Below are 15,104 nucleotides of genomic sequence, written 5' to 3'. Positions count from 1 at the left end.
GATGGATGGCATGTGAAGTCTTCTTACTCTCTCAACCACATCCGGTGAAGAGCACCCCCATCAGGTCCCAAGCCAGCTGGAAAAAAACAGCTTTTAAGACCTTTCTGGAAGGCCAGAAGGGTGGAGGTAGATCTTACTCCTGGTATCAGAATGTTCAACAGGGCTGGGATCCTACTGGAAAAAGCTGCTCTTGAGCTGAAATTCCTTGACAGACTGAGTTTACGGCAAGTCCCTTCTCTGGGAATGGCCAGCATTCTGTACCAGCTGTGGCTTCTGAATTAGTGGTTCCCAACCATTTTTGGGCCATGCCCCATGTCAGCATTTCTAAAATCCTGCTGTCACCCCCCCCGACATATAATTCTTACTTTATTCAAAAAGTGAACTCTACTTACATGAAGGAAGTCTAAAAGGTCATTAACTTGGTTTAAACAAGGTTGAAATTGCCCCCATTCAAAATCAAATTGCCCCCCCCCCGTGGGACATGGGCCCCACATTGGAACCACAGCTCTGAATGCTTTTGAAGGGTAGCCCCATGTAGACCTTAGATAGAATTTTAGCACAGATCCACCCTATGTTGAATTTAACAATGAGGTGAAGGTAGAATAAGCATTTGCAGAAGGATAGTAACTTTGAAAAATGTTAAGACCTTGTGGATGTGTTAGATTGAAATGCTGTTATAACTTAGTTTTTCATACATTGTCTGAAGTGTGTGTGTGTGTTTCCGTCTGTTTGAGGTTACAGTGCAAAATATGTCCCATGGCTCACAGGGGAATCTACTTTTTCATAGGTGTGTATAGAAATATGTATAAGTGATTCTAATTCATATATTTTTGTGATGTATTAAATATTCTAAAGAATTTTTGATTCTGTGGCATATATTTCCTTAAAAATAATTAATGAAGAAATAAAGAAGAAGCTACAATGATGATTTCTTAAAACTGCTCAGTCAGTTATATTTTTGTTTGCCAGATCCCTTTCATATAAATTAAAAAGGGGCTGATAAAAAAAACTCAGAAAGGAATTTTGTTCAAATAATTGCTGGCATCACTGAAACTACTTTATATACTTAATTTGTTGTTCCTTTTGTTAAGCTTGCTTTAATCATTTAATTGAAATTGTTAGATTGTTGTTTGTTTGGCAGAAGTATATTTCCTTTTGAAATATGATGAGGAAGTAATTTCAATTAGTCCAAATAGCATTGCCTTCCTTTAATGTACAAATTATTGATTATAAGGATATAAAGCAGACTTCTTCAATCTGGCATTAACCATCAGTTTGCATGTACTGTGAAAGTGCTGCTTAAAAATACTGAGACTTATTATGCAAAATAGCTGGAGGGTACAGGTATACTAGGTTGCAGAAAGCTAATGTATCATTAGTAATTTTCATTATGAAATTATCTTGATTCAGTGAAATCAAATGTATTTTAAGAGTAGATCATAGGTTTTTTTGAAAGCTATTTCTAAGAGAAATTGAGGAATATTTTTTATGATAGAGTGATCAAGAAACGTCTTATTAAATAAATACTTAAAAGTTTTAGGATATTTTAGGATGCTTTCAAAATTGAAAAGGGACATAGGAAATCCTAATACGAGGATAACTCCATGATTTGTAGAACAACCTTGACTACATAACTGCATAATCATTCAGCATCTTGTGTCCCATTCCAAATTTTTCTTAAGTTCTGCTGAAACAACTGAAGCGATTTACTTGCCAAGGAAATTAAGACATGTCAGTTTTTCTGTAAGCTAATCAATATAATTTTCTGACATTTGGGATCTAACTTCATCTTTCTCACTTGTAGGATGTATCAAAGATAAAGCTGACTTTAGGTAAATTACATATTTGATCTCCATAAATTTAATTTTGCAACTGTAATGGGACGTTGAATCCATGTAAATATGTAGTCAACTTATTCTTCACGAAAATATTACATTATAAAATAATACTAAATACTAATGGGTTGTTTTGCTTTGTTCCTTTAGGGCATCAGTAGTCTGTTCAGTTCCCTTAAAGTAGTCAGGCTGCTTCGACTGGGTCGTGTGGCTCGAAAATTGGATCACTATATTGAATATGGAGCGGCTGTCTTAGTTCTTTTGGTGTGTGTCTTTGGTCTTGCAGCCCATTGGCTGGCCTGCATTTGGTACAGTATTGGGGACTATGAAGTTATCAATGAGGATAAAAACACAATACGAAATGAAAGCTGGCTCTACCAGCTGGGGGAATCCATAGGATCGCCATATCAATTGAACACAACGACTGGAAAATGGGAAGGCGGACCAAGCAAGGATTCTGTTTATATCTCTTCATTATATTTTACAATGACTAGTCTGACAAGTGTTGGATTTGGGAACATTGCACCAACGACAGATGGAGAGAAGATCTTTGCTGTTGCTATGATGATGATTGGCTGTAAGTATCAATGTATTAATTTTTAATTTAGTCTTTCGAAATGTATGATTTTCTGTAAACTGCACTAACTTTTCACAGACCCTTCTGGTCCTCCCTCCCAAGTCTGCTGGGGATCCCCTGGAATAACAAGACATTGGAGTTATAGGGAATATTTAAATTTTCCCTTCCCCCAGGATCTTATTCACTTCCATAAGCTGAAGGAATGAGATTATTCATCATTTTTGACTATCAGCTCTCCCTGATAAATCAAAATTTCCACCCCAATTTATTTTTATAACAAACAAGGAGAAGTTAAGCATCAATATTTTACCTGGCTGCATGATGAATGCACCATCTTTTGCAACCAAGAGTGGAGTAATGAGAACAATTCATTCAATGGCCTCAGTTACCTGCTTTGTCACCTGTTCATTCCAAGCTGTCAAAAGATTGAGCTGTGTAGCAGAGTTTCGGGGGAAAAAATCCAAGCTTCCTCTGAAACCGGATTACAGCTTCCTGGGGTGGGCCAGTCAAATAGGCATGATGAGTCCCTATGGCTGGGCATGGTTTTGGAGAGCTCTAGAGCCAACACAGAATGGTCCGATTTTATATCTTTATATAAAGATGATGATCAAGAAAAAGGGAGACAATTTGTTTATGTTTTGCATCTGTGACCTACCATGTGGCTAACTGACAGTTGATTACATAGTATGTGAATCTAGTAAGCATGCAACAAATATTGAGAGAACAGATTAGAACAAGGGTAAGTTGACTTTGGAATATTGCAGAATTAATTCTAGTAACCACTTTCCATCAGCATTTATTTCTTGCTGAAATAACAGGAAATATGCTTTATATGATAAAAAGGTCTGGTGGGTAGATGTTAGAATTAATCATGCCCATGATGGCACTGAAGAAGCAACCTCCTCAGATGCATACTGTATGTGGTTTCCTGAAAAAAGAGTAAATTTGTTAATTGAGTTTATACTGGCAAGGATACAGAAGCTTTTGTGGGTATCAAATATTTTAATTGGAATGAGTTCTAAATGTATTGAGACAGTCTTAATTTACTGGCATTAATTTACAGTAAATCTCCATAGATATTGTTAAAGAAAGCTATAAGTGCAAACATTTAGTGCACTAGTATATCATATTATTATTTGAAATGATAGTGATGGTGGAAATGTGTGCCCAGAAGGGAGAATTTTTCATTGAAAAATATTAAATACATATGCCCAAATTATCCTGTTAAAACAGATTGTGGTAACAGTAGAAATTCTGGGCTGTTGGTTCCTGTATTGTGCCCTAGGAAGTATGCAATAGTCTGTTCACCAAATAGTGTCATATATAAAACAACAAGCCACACATCTGTCTCAGTTAAGTGTGTTTGCTTTAATTCATAATTATCCTGACCTTTTCAATTTTCTGTAGCAGTGTTCTGTGCCTGACAACCCCTTACGTATCAACTCCAGTCTTTTAATCAGCATTGACAAAAAAAATTACACAATTCTCAAATAATTCATTGTAGTCCAGTGAAGTTCTATTGTTTGTGCAATTCCAGTATGGTTAGATGTTTTTGTTCCGGGAAGTTTCTGCACTTTTTAACCCATCTAGCAGAAAATCAAGTATAATAATATCACATAAAATATTTCCAGTGAAATCAAGGCAACTAACAAATAATATACATCTTTGTATATTATCCAAGATTTTTTTTGTAGAACTTAAATGGGCAAAAACTTCAAAGCATTTAGTATGTGTGGCCAGAGTAACTTGCATAATCCATCGTCTGTTGAGGATACATTTTGATGGCTGGGAGGAATATGAAGGGAATAGTTGTGATGAATGCAAATTATAGCATTTCCACTATGAAAACAAGTTCCCTTTGTCTAGTGTGCAAAACAGTAGATGTATCCTGTTAATAAAAAAATATGTAAGTGTTTTCCTTCATTCATTGTAAATGCAGTAATAGGCTATCTGCGTAAGTTACTTTGAAAGATGAAGCTCGTGACTCACTAAGAGAGAAAAGGGGGTTTTCGCAGATAATGCTCGGGATATCATGAAAGAACTTGTGCTGAAAATTAATTTGATGCTTGAGATGCTTCCATACTGGAGCAGAATAAAAAAAAACTTGGGAAACATTTCTAGATCACTGAAACTAAAAGTGCTTAACATGAAACTGTAGTAGTCCATATCTGTCTTATAATGCTGTATGACTTTTTGGATTGAAGGCTGTATTGGTTTCCAATATTTTATGAAAGTTTTAGGAAACTTGACAGAGTACTGAACAGTTTATGTAGTATTATCATTTCTTAGATTTTTTTTTACTGAAGTTGAATACATTTTTCTGCAATGGAGTCCTTGGTGCCTTCCAGAGTTTGGTTGTTTGCTTGCAGATGTTTCATTACTCAACTAGATAACGTCATTAGTATTAGTGATTGTGGGTTTGGCTCCCTCTTTATATACAGTAGCTTGCACTGCCTCGGTTGATAGGGATGTGGTTTTCTCTTTGGTAGTTTCTTGATTAGGGTATTGTTTTCTGCTTGATTATTTGGTCTAGTGTTGTTAATTCCTGCTTATCTGGGTGTTGCTGCTGGAGATAATACGTTCTGGTCTTTTTGTTTCCTTGTTAGATTTTTTTTTGAATGGCAAATAAATACAGCTTATCTCTCTGTGTCTGTTGAGGATTGATTTACCTGAATGCCAAGATTCTAGGAATTCCCCAAATCCAGTTTGGATTTAGCTTGGCCTAGGATGCTCACAATTTCTCAACTGATATTATGGTTTAATCTATGCATGTGTTATTAAATTAAGGAGTTTTCGTTACGTCTTCTGACTGCTAGTTGGTGTTTATGGATGTGCTCTGCTGATTTTCTGCCTGTCCTACATAGCAGCTGTACATTTTATGTTGTAAATGACTCTCTTTTTTTCCTTTAGCAATTTGGTCTTTTGTTTTACTAAAGGTATTTTGGATGGCTTCAGTTTTGTGTGCTATAGCAATGTTGTGTAGCTGTAATAGACGGTTGGTTGTTTCTGAGACATTTTTGATGTATGGTACTATTATCCTTTTCATAGGATTGTGCTATTGTGGGTTGAACGGACAGCACTTTTTGATAAAATTGCATGGGTATCCATTTTTGTTGGAAGAGGTTGAATCTGAGTGTTGCAGTGCAATTTATTTATTTATTTATTTTATTATATTTCATACTTCTTTTACAGCCCATCTCCCGCAGAAAGGGACTCTGGGTAGTGAACATCTGAATGATGTTCTTATAGATCGCTTCTTGTGGGAGGTTGGGCCACTTGGTTGTGTTGGCTGTTTTTCATAGACTTGCATTAACCATTATTTCCTCTGCTGATGAAGATATCCAGGAAGGTTAGTATATTGCTGTTCATCTCTTCCCTTGTAAATTTTATTCCTTTGAAGATGTTATCAATTGTTTCGTATGTCTTCTCTAGTTGTTTCATGTACATACCAGATCTATATTTTAGGTTGTATATGTGTGGGTGCTATAGTTTTTAGATTCTACATTGCAGTCTTTACTATAAGACTTAAGAAAGGTGATACCAGGGCTATTCTTCTGATTTGTTGTTATATTTGTCCATTAAAATGAAAGTAGGCAGTGAGGCAGAGTGTCAGCCCTAGAAGCCATCTTCTTCTTTGGATTTTCAGGGCTGCCACATTTACTGCTGTGGGAAACTGAGAGGGGGGGTTTGTATGGAGTTGGAGAGATAGCCATAATATAGAGCAGGCTTGCGATCCTACCGGTTTAGCAACCGGTTTACTGAGAGAGTGCTTTGCGCCTAATGTGCCTGACATGTGCTATGCGCATGTGCGCATTTCACAGGAAAACAGCTGAGGCATGGCAATCTACTCTGCCATGCCTATCAGCTAGGCTAAAAAGAAGGAATTATAGGTGAGTATAGCCCGGGGGCAGGTGGGCCCACCTGAAGGTCGGAGTGAACTGATTCATTCTTAGTTGTTCCTCAGAGCCACCGGTCTGCCTGAACCAAGCCGAACCAGGCTGAACCGGTAGAATCCCACCTATGATTGGGAGTCATCTCCAGTTGGGACGGTACATTGATTGGACCATGTGATGGACATGTGGGTGCAGGGAAAGGGACTTGGACTTTCTTTTGGTTGGGGAAAAGCTGGAAGCTTCAGATTCAGGTTTTCCCAGATGTGCCAATATGACATTTCTAATAAAATGGAACTTGTAACTTCAGAGTCTTCTTTTATTGGGGGTATTAATTGGAACCCTGACACAGAGATTGATGAGGTCCATGATTCAGGATATTTCAATTTTGGTATATTTGGCTAAATCAGGTGTGTTGTGTAGTACTGCTACCATTAATTGTATGCAATGTATACAATCTCAGAAGGCTGTGATTTTTTTTAGAATATTACATTTTTTGTCATGTTAACTTTCTATATCACTTAACTAAATAAATAGATATTGAGTGAACTGGAGATTTTTCTGTAACTGAAGTCTTTTCTTACTTCAGTTACAGAAAAATCCCTCAGTCCACTCGATATTGCAGATAATCCATTAACACAGGAGAAATGAGAGGCTGTACTCGAATGCACACTTCTTTGATAGTATTGAAAACCGTGGGCCTTCCATCTAAGCCAAAAAGTAAGCAGATTGCATTTTTAATATTTATTCAGAATAACTGAGGTCTATATGGTTTATCTTACTTTCCCAATTACTTATGTATTTCATCTCATATTTATCTTAAAACAGGGGTATCCAAACTTTTTGCAAGGAGGGCCACATTTGGTGAGGTGAAAATGTGTCATTCAGCCTGACATTCTTTGAACCATTAACATTAATGTGAGGTGAAAGAAAAAACGCTGGCTGGCGGGGATGAGTGAAAGGCTGAGCCAGTGGGGAGAAGAGGCTGCGGGCCGCTCAAAATGTGAAAACGGGCTGCAATTGGCCCCTGAGCCGGACTTGGTACATGCCTGTCTTAAAATGTTCACAACCAAAGTAAAAATGGGAGAGCAACAGAAAAACACATATTTGTTCAAATATTACAGTTTAGAAGTGAGAAAGAATGCAACAGCCAAAAATGATTAACTTTTCAACTTTTATTATTTGCTAGTAGTTAATTATCACAGAGCTCTGCAAAAAACTAATCAAGCTTGTGATAAAAATAGTAGGAATTAAGAAGTTTAAAATATCTGCATATTGAATATTTATATATTCAATATATATACCTGGAACACACCTGCAATATGGAGATAGCATTGGTTGTACTTTTAGATGAACGTTACCAGAACCAAGATGAGGATGGAGCATCTATTTTGGGGCTCCATGATTTCTTGGTGGCTTTCAATATCATTGACCATGATATCCTCCTGGACCAGCTGAAGTGGTTGGGAGTGGGAGGTACTGTGTTGCAGTAATTTGCTTCCTAACTCAGTTTGTTTGGTTCTCGATGCAACATAACAGACTTTGGCTCAGTCCTTCTAAGAATGAGTGGCTGTATCCCACCCCCACCCCACCCCCAATCAGAGTTGTTTTCATTGTTGATCTTGGATGGAGTAACACTTCTCCATTTAAGATTGGTATGCACTTTGAGATTCCGCTGGGAGAGTAGGTGGCAACTGTGGCCAGGAAGGTTTTTGTACAGGTTCATTTTCTGCACCAATTTCCTCAACCAGGAGACCCTATAGAATAGATGGTTGCTCATGCACTGGTCACCTCATGATTGGAATATTGCTGTGTACTCTAGAGGGATCTGCCCTTGAAGAGCATCCCAAAGTACAAAATGCAGACAGCTTCCTGGTATGTCCATGTCTCACCACTGCTACATGAGCTGTGCTGGTTGCCAGTTGGCTTCTGTATGGGCAATGAGTCAAAATGCTGGTCATTACCTTTAAAGCTCTTCATGGCATAGGACCTGGATACCTGAGAAATTGCCTATGTCCAATCATTTCTGGCTGCCCAATGCATTCAGACAAAGTAGATGTGCTTCAAGTCTTCTTTATTAAATGTTGTCATTTTATGAGACCAAGGAAGAGTGCCTTCTCTATAGTGGTCCCTCATATTTCCCCAGAGATACGGATGGTGCCTTCTCTCCCAGGGTTCCAAAAAGTTAGACGGATAAGATATTACATACTTTCCATCCCTGTATACAGAATAAAACAAAGAGATGAATGAAAAATAAATGCTGCTTCTTGAAAATATTTTATTCTGCTTTTCTTTTGTTGCTGAACCAAGGAATTTTTCTGGAACAACAATCGGGTAATACAAAACTCATTCCCACACTTTTTCAGGGATAAAGAACCTAATTGTTCTGCCTTCATTTGCCCAATTCTGTAATTTAATGAAAATACAGTGCATCCCCCTTATGTGTAACCATCACACAGTAGCTGTAGAGTTATACAGGCACACATGTGCTGGATGAAAACAGAATAGCATGTCATTTAAAGAGTATGCTTAATCTGAATTCATATAATATATTCATATATTGTTAGTACTGAAGGAATGTGGCAAATAATAGTGAATGACAAAACTTAAACCTAGTTAGATTCATGAAGGACCTGTTTAGGATCTCTATATGGGAACAAGAAGCAGAAAGAAGAAAATTAAAGCGGCATTAACTTTGGGAAAATCTTAATTATGTTTTCCCAGTCCATGAGACCATGCAGTTGTAGTGAGTGAGCAGGACTGATGAGTGAATGAATGATTGTGACTCCAGGTTAAGGTACAATCCTGTGCATTCTTTTGTGATAATAAATTCTGTTGAACAAAATGACATATGCAACATAGTAGAGTAAATAACCATGGCTAATGTTAATGAAATTATTAATGGATTCATTCATTGTGCTCAGCCATATCTGTTTTAATTATGATTTATGAAATAAAACACAATTAATGAATTATTGGAACACTTTAAGACATAAATCATGGTTTAATAGAATAACAGAGTTGGAAGGGGCCTTGGAGATCTTCTAGTCCAATCCCCTGTTCACGCAGGAAATCCTATAAACATTTTAGGCAAATAGTTGTCCAATCTTTTCTTAAAACTTCCAGTGTTGGAGCATTCACAAATTCTGGAGGCAAGTTGCCACTGATTAATTGTTCTAACTATCAGGAAAGTTCTTCTTAGTTCTAGGCATTTCTCCTTGATTAGTTTTCATCCATTGCCTGTTGTCCTGCCTTCAGGTGCTTTGGAGAATAGTTTGACTCCCTCTTCTTTGTGGCAGCCCTTTAGATATTAGAACACTGCTATCATATCTCCCCTAGTCCTTCTTTTCATCAAACTAGACATACCCAGTTCCTGTAACCGTTCTTCATATGTTTTAGCCTCCAATCCCCTAATCATATTTGTTGCTCTTCTCTGCACTCTTTCCACATCTTTTTTACATTTGTGGCAACCAAAAGTGAATGCAGTATTCCAAGTGTGATCTTTAAAAAACATTTCTGGATTCATATAATATATCATCTGCACACTACTGAACCCATTCAGTATACACACTTATTAATGTGATTGATTGTGTAACATCAGGTTAGTGTTGATTTAGCAATCACATAAATATATTTTCCCCAGCGGGATCTGTCCCCAACCTATAGCTACTGTAACTGCTTGTAGTCTTCTCTTTCTTTCCATCTTTGCTAGCTCAGGCTTTTTCTAGAGAACTAGGAGGTGGTTGTTTTGCAGAAGGAGATGGTTGTTTTGCAGAAATCTAATGTCTACTTAGATATATTACTACATAGAACCTTCTTGTTAAGTCTCCCAGAGTTTTTCCACTGGAAAAATAAACTGGGAAGGCAAGACATTTATAAGACTGCTACTTTCAAAGGCTGAAATGGAAAGAATGTAGATTTTCTTCCTGCTTCAGAATGGAGATATAAGAACTCTGGTCTCAAGTCAAAAGAATGCATCTGAATAATTATAGCTGGAAGGACTGAAACTGCAGATTTCCCCCTCCCCATCCTGATCTTCTCAAAGTCCTGAATGTCCATGGTGAAATGCAAGCCTTCTGAATAGCTGTCAAGTATGAATGGAAGGTTCCCCTGTGGAAGCATAAAATTGGGGAGGGGTATAATTTTCACTGGGCTTCTGAAGCAGGAAAATGATATATTGTACTACTTCCACACTGCAATCCTATGCACAATCTCTTCACCCATAACTTTTATTTTCAAGTAAAGACAATCCATCCATGGTAACTACTGCTGAACACCCCTTTGTCTGATGAAGGGGAAAACTACATATTTTCAGTGAAGCATAAAGGACTATCTACAGATTATTAGCAAATAATATTTCAGATTCCACACGTGGGGTTGACTATTGGTCTTTGGGATAAGAAGTGTGTTATTTTCCATCAGTCTTCTTTGACATATTGTGCTGGAATTGTGACTTGTTTTAAGTGTTAGTTCTGATTTGCTACCTTCTATTGATTGCTGATTAATTTTAATTTCAGTTTCCCAAATTTTGACTTGTCCAGATTGTGGTCCAGGGCCCAGCTGTGCATTTAATGAATCACAGGTGGAGAGGAGGAACTAAATCAGGCTTGGCTATTACTCTGATATTGATAACACTGTTGATAGGGGTTAGTAATGAGATGCTCAGGTTTCATGGACTGATGATTGCCAGCTGTCAAAGGCACAGGGCCAGGCTGAGAAAGAGATTTGGCAGAGCCAACATTAGGTCTAGTTTTGTTAGTTGTGGGATCCAGTTGATGGATGGATGGGTGGAAGGAAGGAAGGAAGGAAGGAAAGAAGGAAGGAAGGAAGGAAGGAAGGAAGGAAGGAAGGAAGGAAAATTGGCTATTTTGTTGCTGGCATTTTCATCTCAGGTTGCCAACCTGGCAATTTCTCTCTCACCTTTTTTTCTTTCTTGCTTTTAATTTACCAGACTTTCTTCACTTTGCTGACCCTGCCTAATTATTGGAGAAAACTGTTTGATCTTTCCTGGGTTTTGCCGGAGGACTGAAAGCAGTGTGCAGTTAATTGTAAGCATTGCAACTGCTGGATGCACAAGGTTGGCAGCTCTGAGTTAATTGTTGATGCTGGCATGCTGCAATTAACCTCATTAGGATTTGAATTACATCTAATTAAATTCTTGTCTCTGACAAGAGCCATGTAATTTTTTTTTTCCTATTGGGCTATTTTTCAGAGAGGGGTTGTTCTGAAAACTGCTGCTTTTTTGAGTAAGAATGGAAAAAGGGGGCTTGATAGATAATCAAAACTAAAAGCACCATTAACTTAATAGTTTTTTTTAAAAAAAGAAATATTTCCAAGTTTATGCTAAAGATTTTGTAGAAGGTGATATCTAATATCTGAAAGAAATAAATCATGTTATATTACGTTGTGTTAGGTATTACTTTTAAAGGGTGTGGTGTATAGTGGCTCTGAAAAAACAATTTTTGGAAGGTATATAGACAAGCTTCACCCAGTAACAGGTTTTTGATTGGTTTTAACAGCACAATTAGCTATATAAATTAAATCAGTAAATAAAATGATGCATGGGCCACTGTAGCTTATTCAGCAACAATGATTTTAAAGTTCTGGTTTATACTTCTAGAACAGGGGTATCAAGCTCGATTTCATTGAGGGCCACATCAGGGTTTGATCTTGGGGGCTTGGCTGGGCGTGGCTAGGGTGGGCATGGCCAACTTGTCACTTGTGTCAGGGGTGCCTATGGTGGCCCGAGTGCTCTGCCAACGAAAATGGGCGCCCAATCTCCATTTTAAGCTGCAATGGTCTTCTGCCAGTAAAAACAGAGCTCAGGAGGGCTGTGTGCTCTGTTTTCACTGGCAGAGGTGGCGTGGGCTGGTCCTTCTGTTTCCAGGGCAGCCCCGTGGGCCAGATCTAAGCGCCCATTGGCCCGATCTGGTCTGTGGGCCCTGACACACCTGCTCTAGAAGTAAACAGCTACAATTCTGGGGACTGAAGTTCAGCACATCCAGGAAAGATTCCTTTTGTTCTCCTTTCAGCACCAGATTAAAGTACTTTGAAGAGAATTTTGTGATTTTAAATGGAATAAATGGGTTTGATTATATTTGATGCAAAATTAAATTTATGTAAGTCACAAAACTTGGAACTTGATTTTAAATATAAATGTTCAAGAGGCTGCATTTATCGAGTCAGATTATTGGTCCATCTAGAGTATTATTTACTTGAGTGAGCAGCAGCTTTCTGTGGTTTCACACTGAAATCTATTGCCAGAAATTTAAATTTCTGAAGTACTGACAACTTAAATATTTTTTTATATGTAGCACATATACTTAGCCATTGCATCCTTTCTTCCCATTTATTATGTATAACAGTGATGATAGAAATAGAAATATTAAATCAAATATAGATTTTTGCAGACAGAAATGGACCTACACTTGTGCTGACAAACTGGATCATTCTTTTAGAGCGTCTGTGTTGAAAAGCATAGATAGAAGTGCTTGTGAGAAGAGCAGACATTCAGGACAGAATTTATTTTTCCTTTAGAAAGGGTTATAACCAGGGGTGGGTTCCAGCTGCTGCTACTGCTGGTTCGCTCAGGTTCGTGCCATGCGCTTGCTTGCTGCAAACTGTGCACACATGCGCAGTGCAACAAAAATTGCTCTGCGCATGTGCAGAAGGCAAAAACAATATGGCGGCGCTACAGCACTATTGAGAGAACTGGTTCAGGGTTGTGGCAGGCCTGGCTCATTGCTGGTTCCAACAACCCAGGCTGCCAAGTTATTACTGGTTCGGCTGAACTGGTCCAAACCAGTAGGAACCCACCTCTGGTTATAACCGTTATGAGACTCCTATGAAACAATATCATGAGGAATAATTCAGATTATCATGCTGTATTTGTTGATGCAAGAGACATAGCAGTTCAGAGTGCATCTCACTCCATCTAAAAAAATTGATAAAGAGCATTTACTGTTGTATTGCCCATGAGAAAAAATATATCTCAAATCCATTATTGTAAAATACCTTAATTTGATGAATGGTCAGTATATAAACTAAGTGCAATTGGTCAACTTCTCAAGAATGCTCCTTCAGTTGAGATGGTTAAAGAGTCCAGGAAAAATAGGGTAAGCATGATTTTTAAAAAGTTGGTTATGTTTAAACCACACTTTTGCCTAATTGTGAGCACTTTTTGTGGAGTATTGAGTGGCTGTAACCATAATAATTAGGATGTCTAAGGACAAAGCTGGTATTAGATTGAACTATAGATTTGTCCGAAGCTTCTCAGGAAGAAGAAGAAAAAAAACAGTGGTAATTTGTTGTTTCTACTTCTTGTGAGATACAGAAATCCCTTGAGATGAAAGGTGATGTACTCGCTGTTTCTTTTTTATTAGCAAGACAAAAATAAGATGCAACACTCAAGAGGGTTGAGCAACGGGGCATTTCTTCTCAGGAAAAGAGAAATTCTGAACATTATAGGGTGCTGTTCAAGTGATTTCAGATGAATTTTGCTACAAGGTCAAGAAGGGAATATAAAAGTTTTCTGCAGGTGCTTGCCAAAACCATGCTGAAATCATACTGAGTGTCCAAATGTGGAGTTGTGTGGAGGGTTTCTCAAAAAAAGGGTATTCTTTTTGTTATTGTTGCAGTTGATTTGTTTCTGACAGCTAACATTTGCCCAATACAGTGCAATTCTTGCTGTCAGCTTCTCTTGATGTTACATGTCACTCCAAGGGTGTGAGCTGGGACTGAACTATAAATAAAAAACTGAACAGCTTTAGTTTAGCACCAAAGCATCAGGTCTGGAAACAATACTGCTACTAGTAAGGAATGGGTGATCTGCAAATAATTATTTCCTGCCTTCCTTTTGCTTGAATGGCCTAAAAAGATAGCTGCATTTGTCCTTTGAGAGATAATCAGTATCAAGGGAATTGAAATCCCTATATCAAATGACAGAATTCTGCATTAGATTCAATGCACAAATAGAATTTTCAAGTGTGTCTCTTTAAATCTGAGGATGCTTATGCATCAATGGGGTAGAGTCTAAATTGGGGGGGGGGGAGCCTTCATTTTCCCATTCTTCTCTACAGGTATGTAGATCAAAAAGTCATTCATGCAGAATTAAAAAGATCATGGTTATCTCTGGTTTTCAGCAGACATTGGATTGGAAATGCGATCTTGCCCAATTATATGCCTTTGGAAAAACTTGTTTACAGAATCTGGGCTATACAATATATTACAGCAGCTCTTGGATTCAAGTTAGAAGAATATCAGGTCATGATGGCTAGTGGTAATTAGGGGCGAAAGAAACCTGATTGAACAACTTTTATAAAACAGATTCCTGGAAAAGTGGCTCTTTCCCTTGTTGTTTCCTCTTTGTCTTAGCTTGATGCTTAATAACAAGTAACAACTTGGAATACATAATATCCATTCATTTTTAGCTAACATGGTGCTTCATCCAGTGAGGGAGAATTGTAATTGTGATGTAAATGAACAGAGAATAGTAGTAATAGAAGAGTGTCTAGAATATGTTTATATTTATCTTGTGAGTCTTTAATTAAATCTGGATAAGGGTTAGCCATCTTTCTTCATAAGTCATTTTCTATTGTTGAGCAAGAGGTAAGCGTAGAAACGGAAACCTGGCAAAATTGGTGGTGTTCCTCTGACAATATGCTTCAGGAAATCTTTGGTTGGTTGCATCATTTGTTCAGCCTGACCAATCTTTTGACAATGGGATGCAGTTGTGACAACTTCAGTAAGGCTCCTATCCACCAAATCCTCAAGTTCAATGATTGTTGAAATTCCTAAGCTTGG

At 37.8% G+C, this 15,104-nt stretch overlaps 1 protein-coding gene across 1 annotated transcript in view; it reads left to right on the top strand.

Annotated features, from left to right (window-relative positions):
• The window catches only part of KCNH1 (potassium voltage-gated channel subfamily H member 1), a 220,384-nt gene that overhangs the window by 70,731 nt on the left and 134,549 nt on the right, over positions 1-15,104 (top strand). Inside the window, exon 7 of the mRNA XM_087717743.1 lies at positions 1,986-2,412. Within this exon, the coding sequence (XP_087573869.1) occupies positions 1,986-2,412 (427 nt within the window). The remainder of the gene's footprint in view (positions 1-1,985; positions 2,413-15,104) is intronic.

The sequence above is a fragment of the Thamnophis sirtalis genome, unplaced genomic scaffold (assembly GCF_051295495.1).
Source record: "Thamnophis sirtalis isolate CommonGarterSnake01/CBP01778 unplaced genomic scaffold, rThaSir2_p1.2 scaffold_6, whole genome shotgun sequence".
Lineage (NCBI taxonomy): Eukaryota > Metazoa > Chordata > Lepidosauria > Squamata > Natricidae > Thamnophis > Thamnophis sirtalis.
This window is presented reverse-complemented; position numbering and strand designations above follow the sequence as displayed.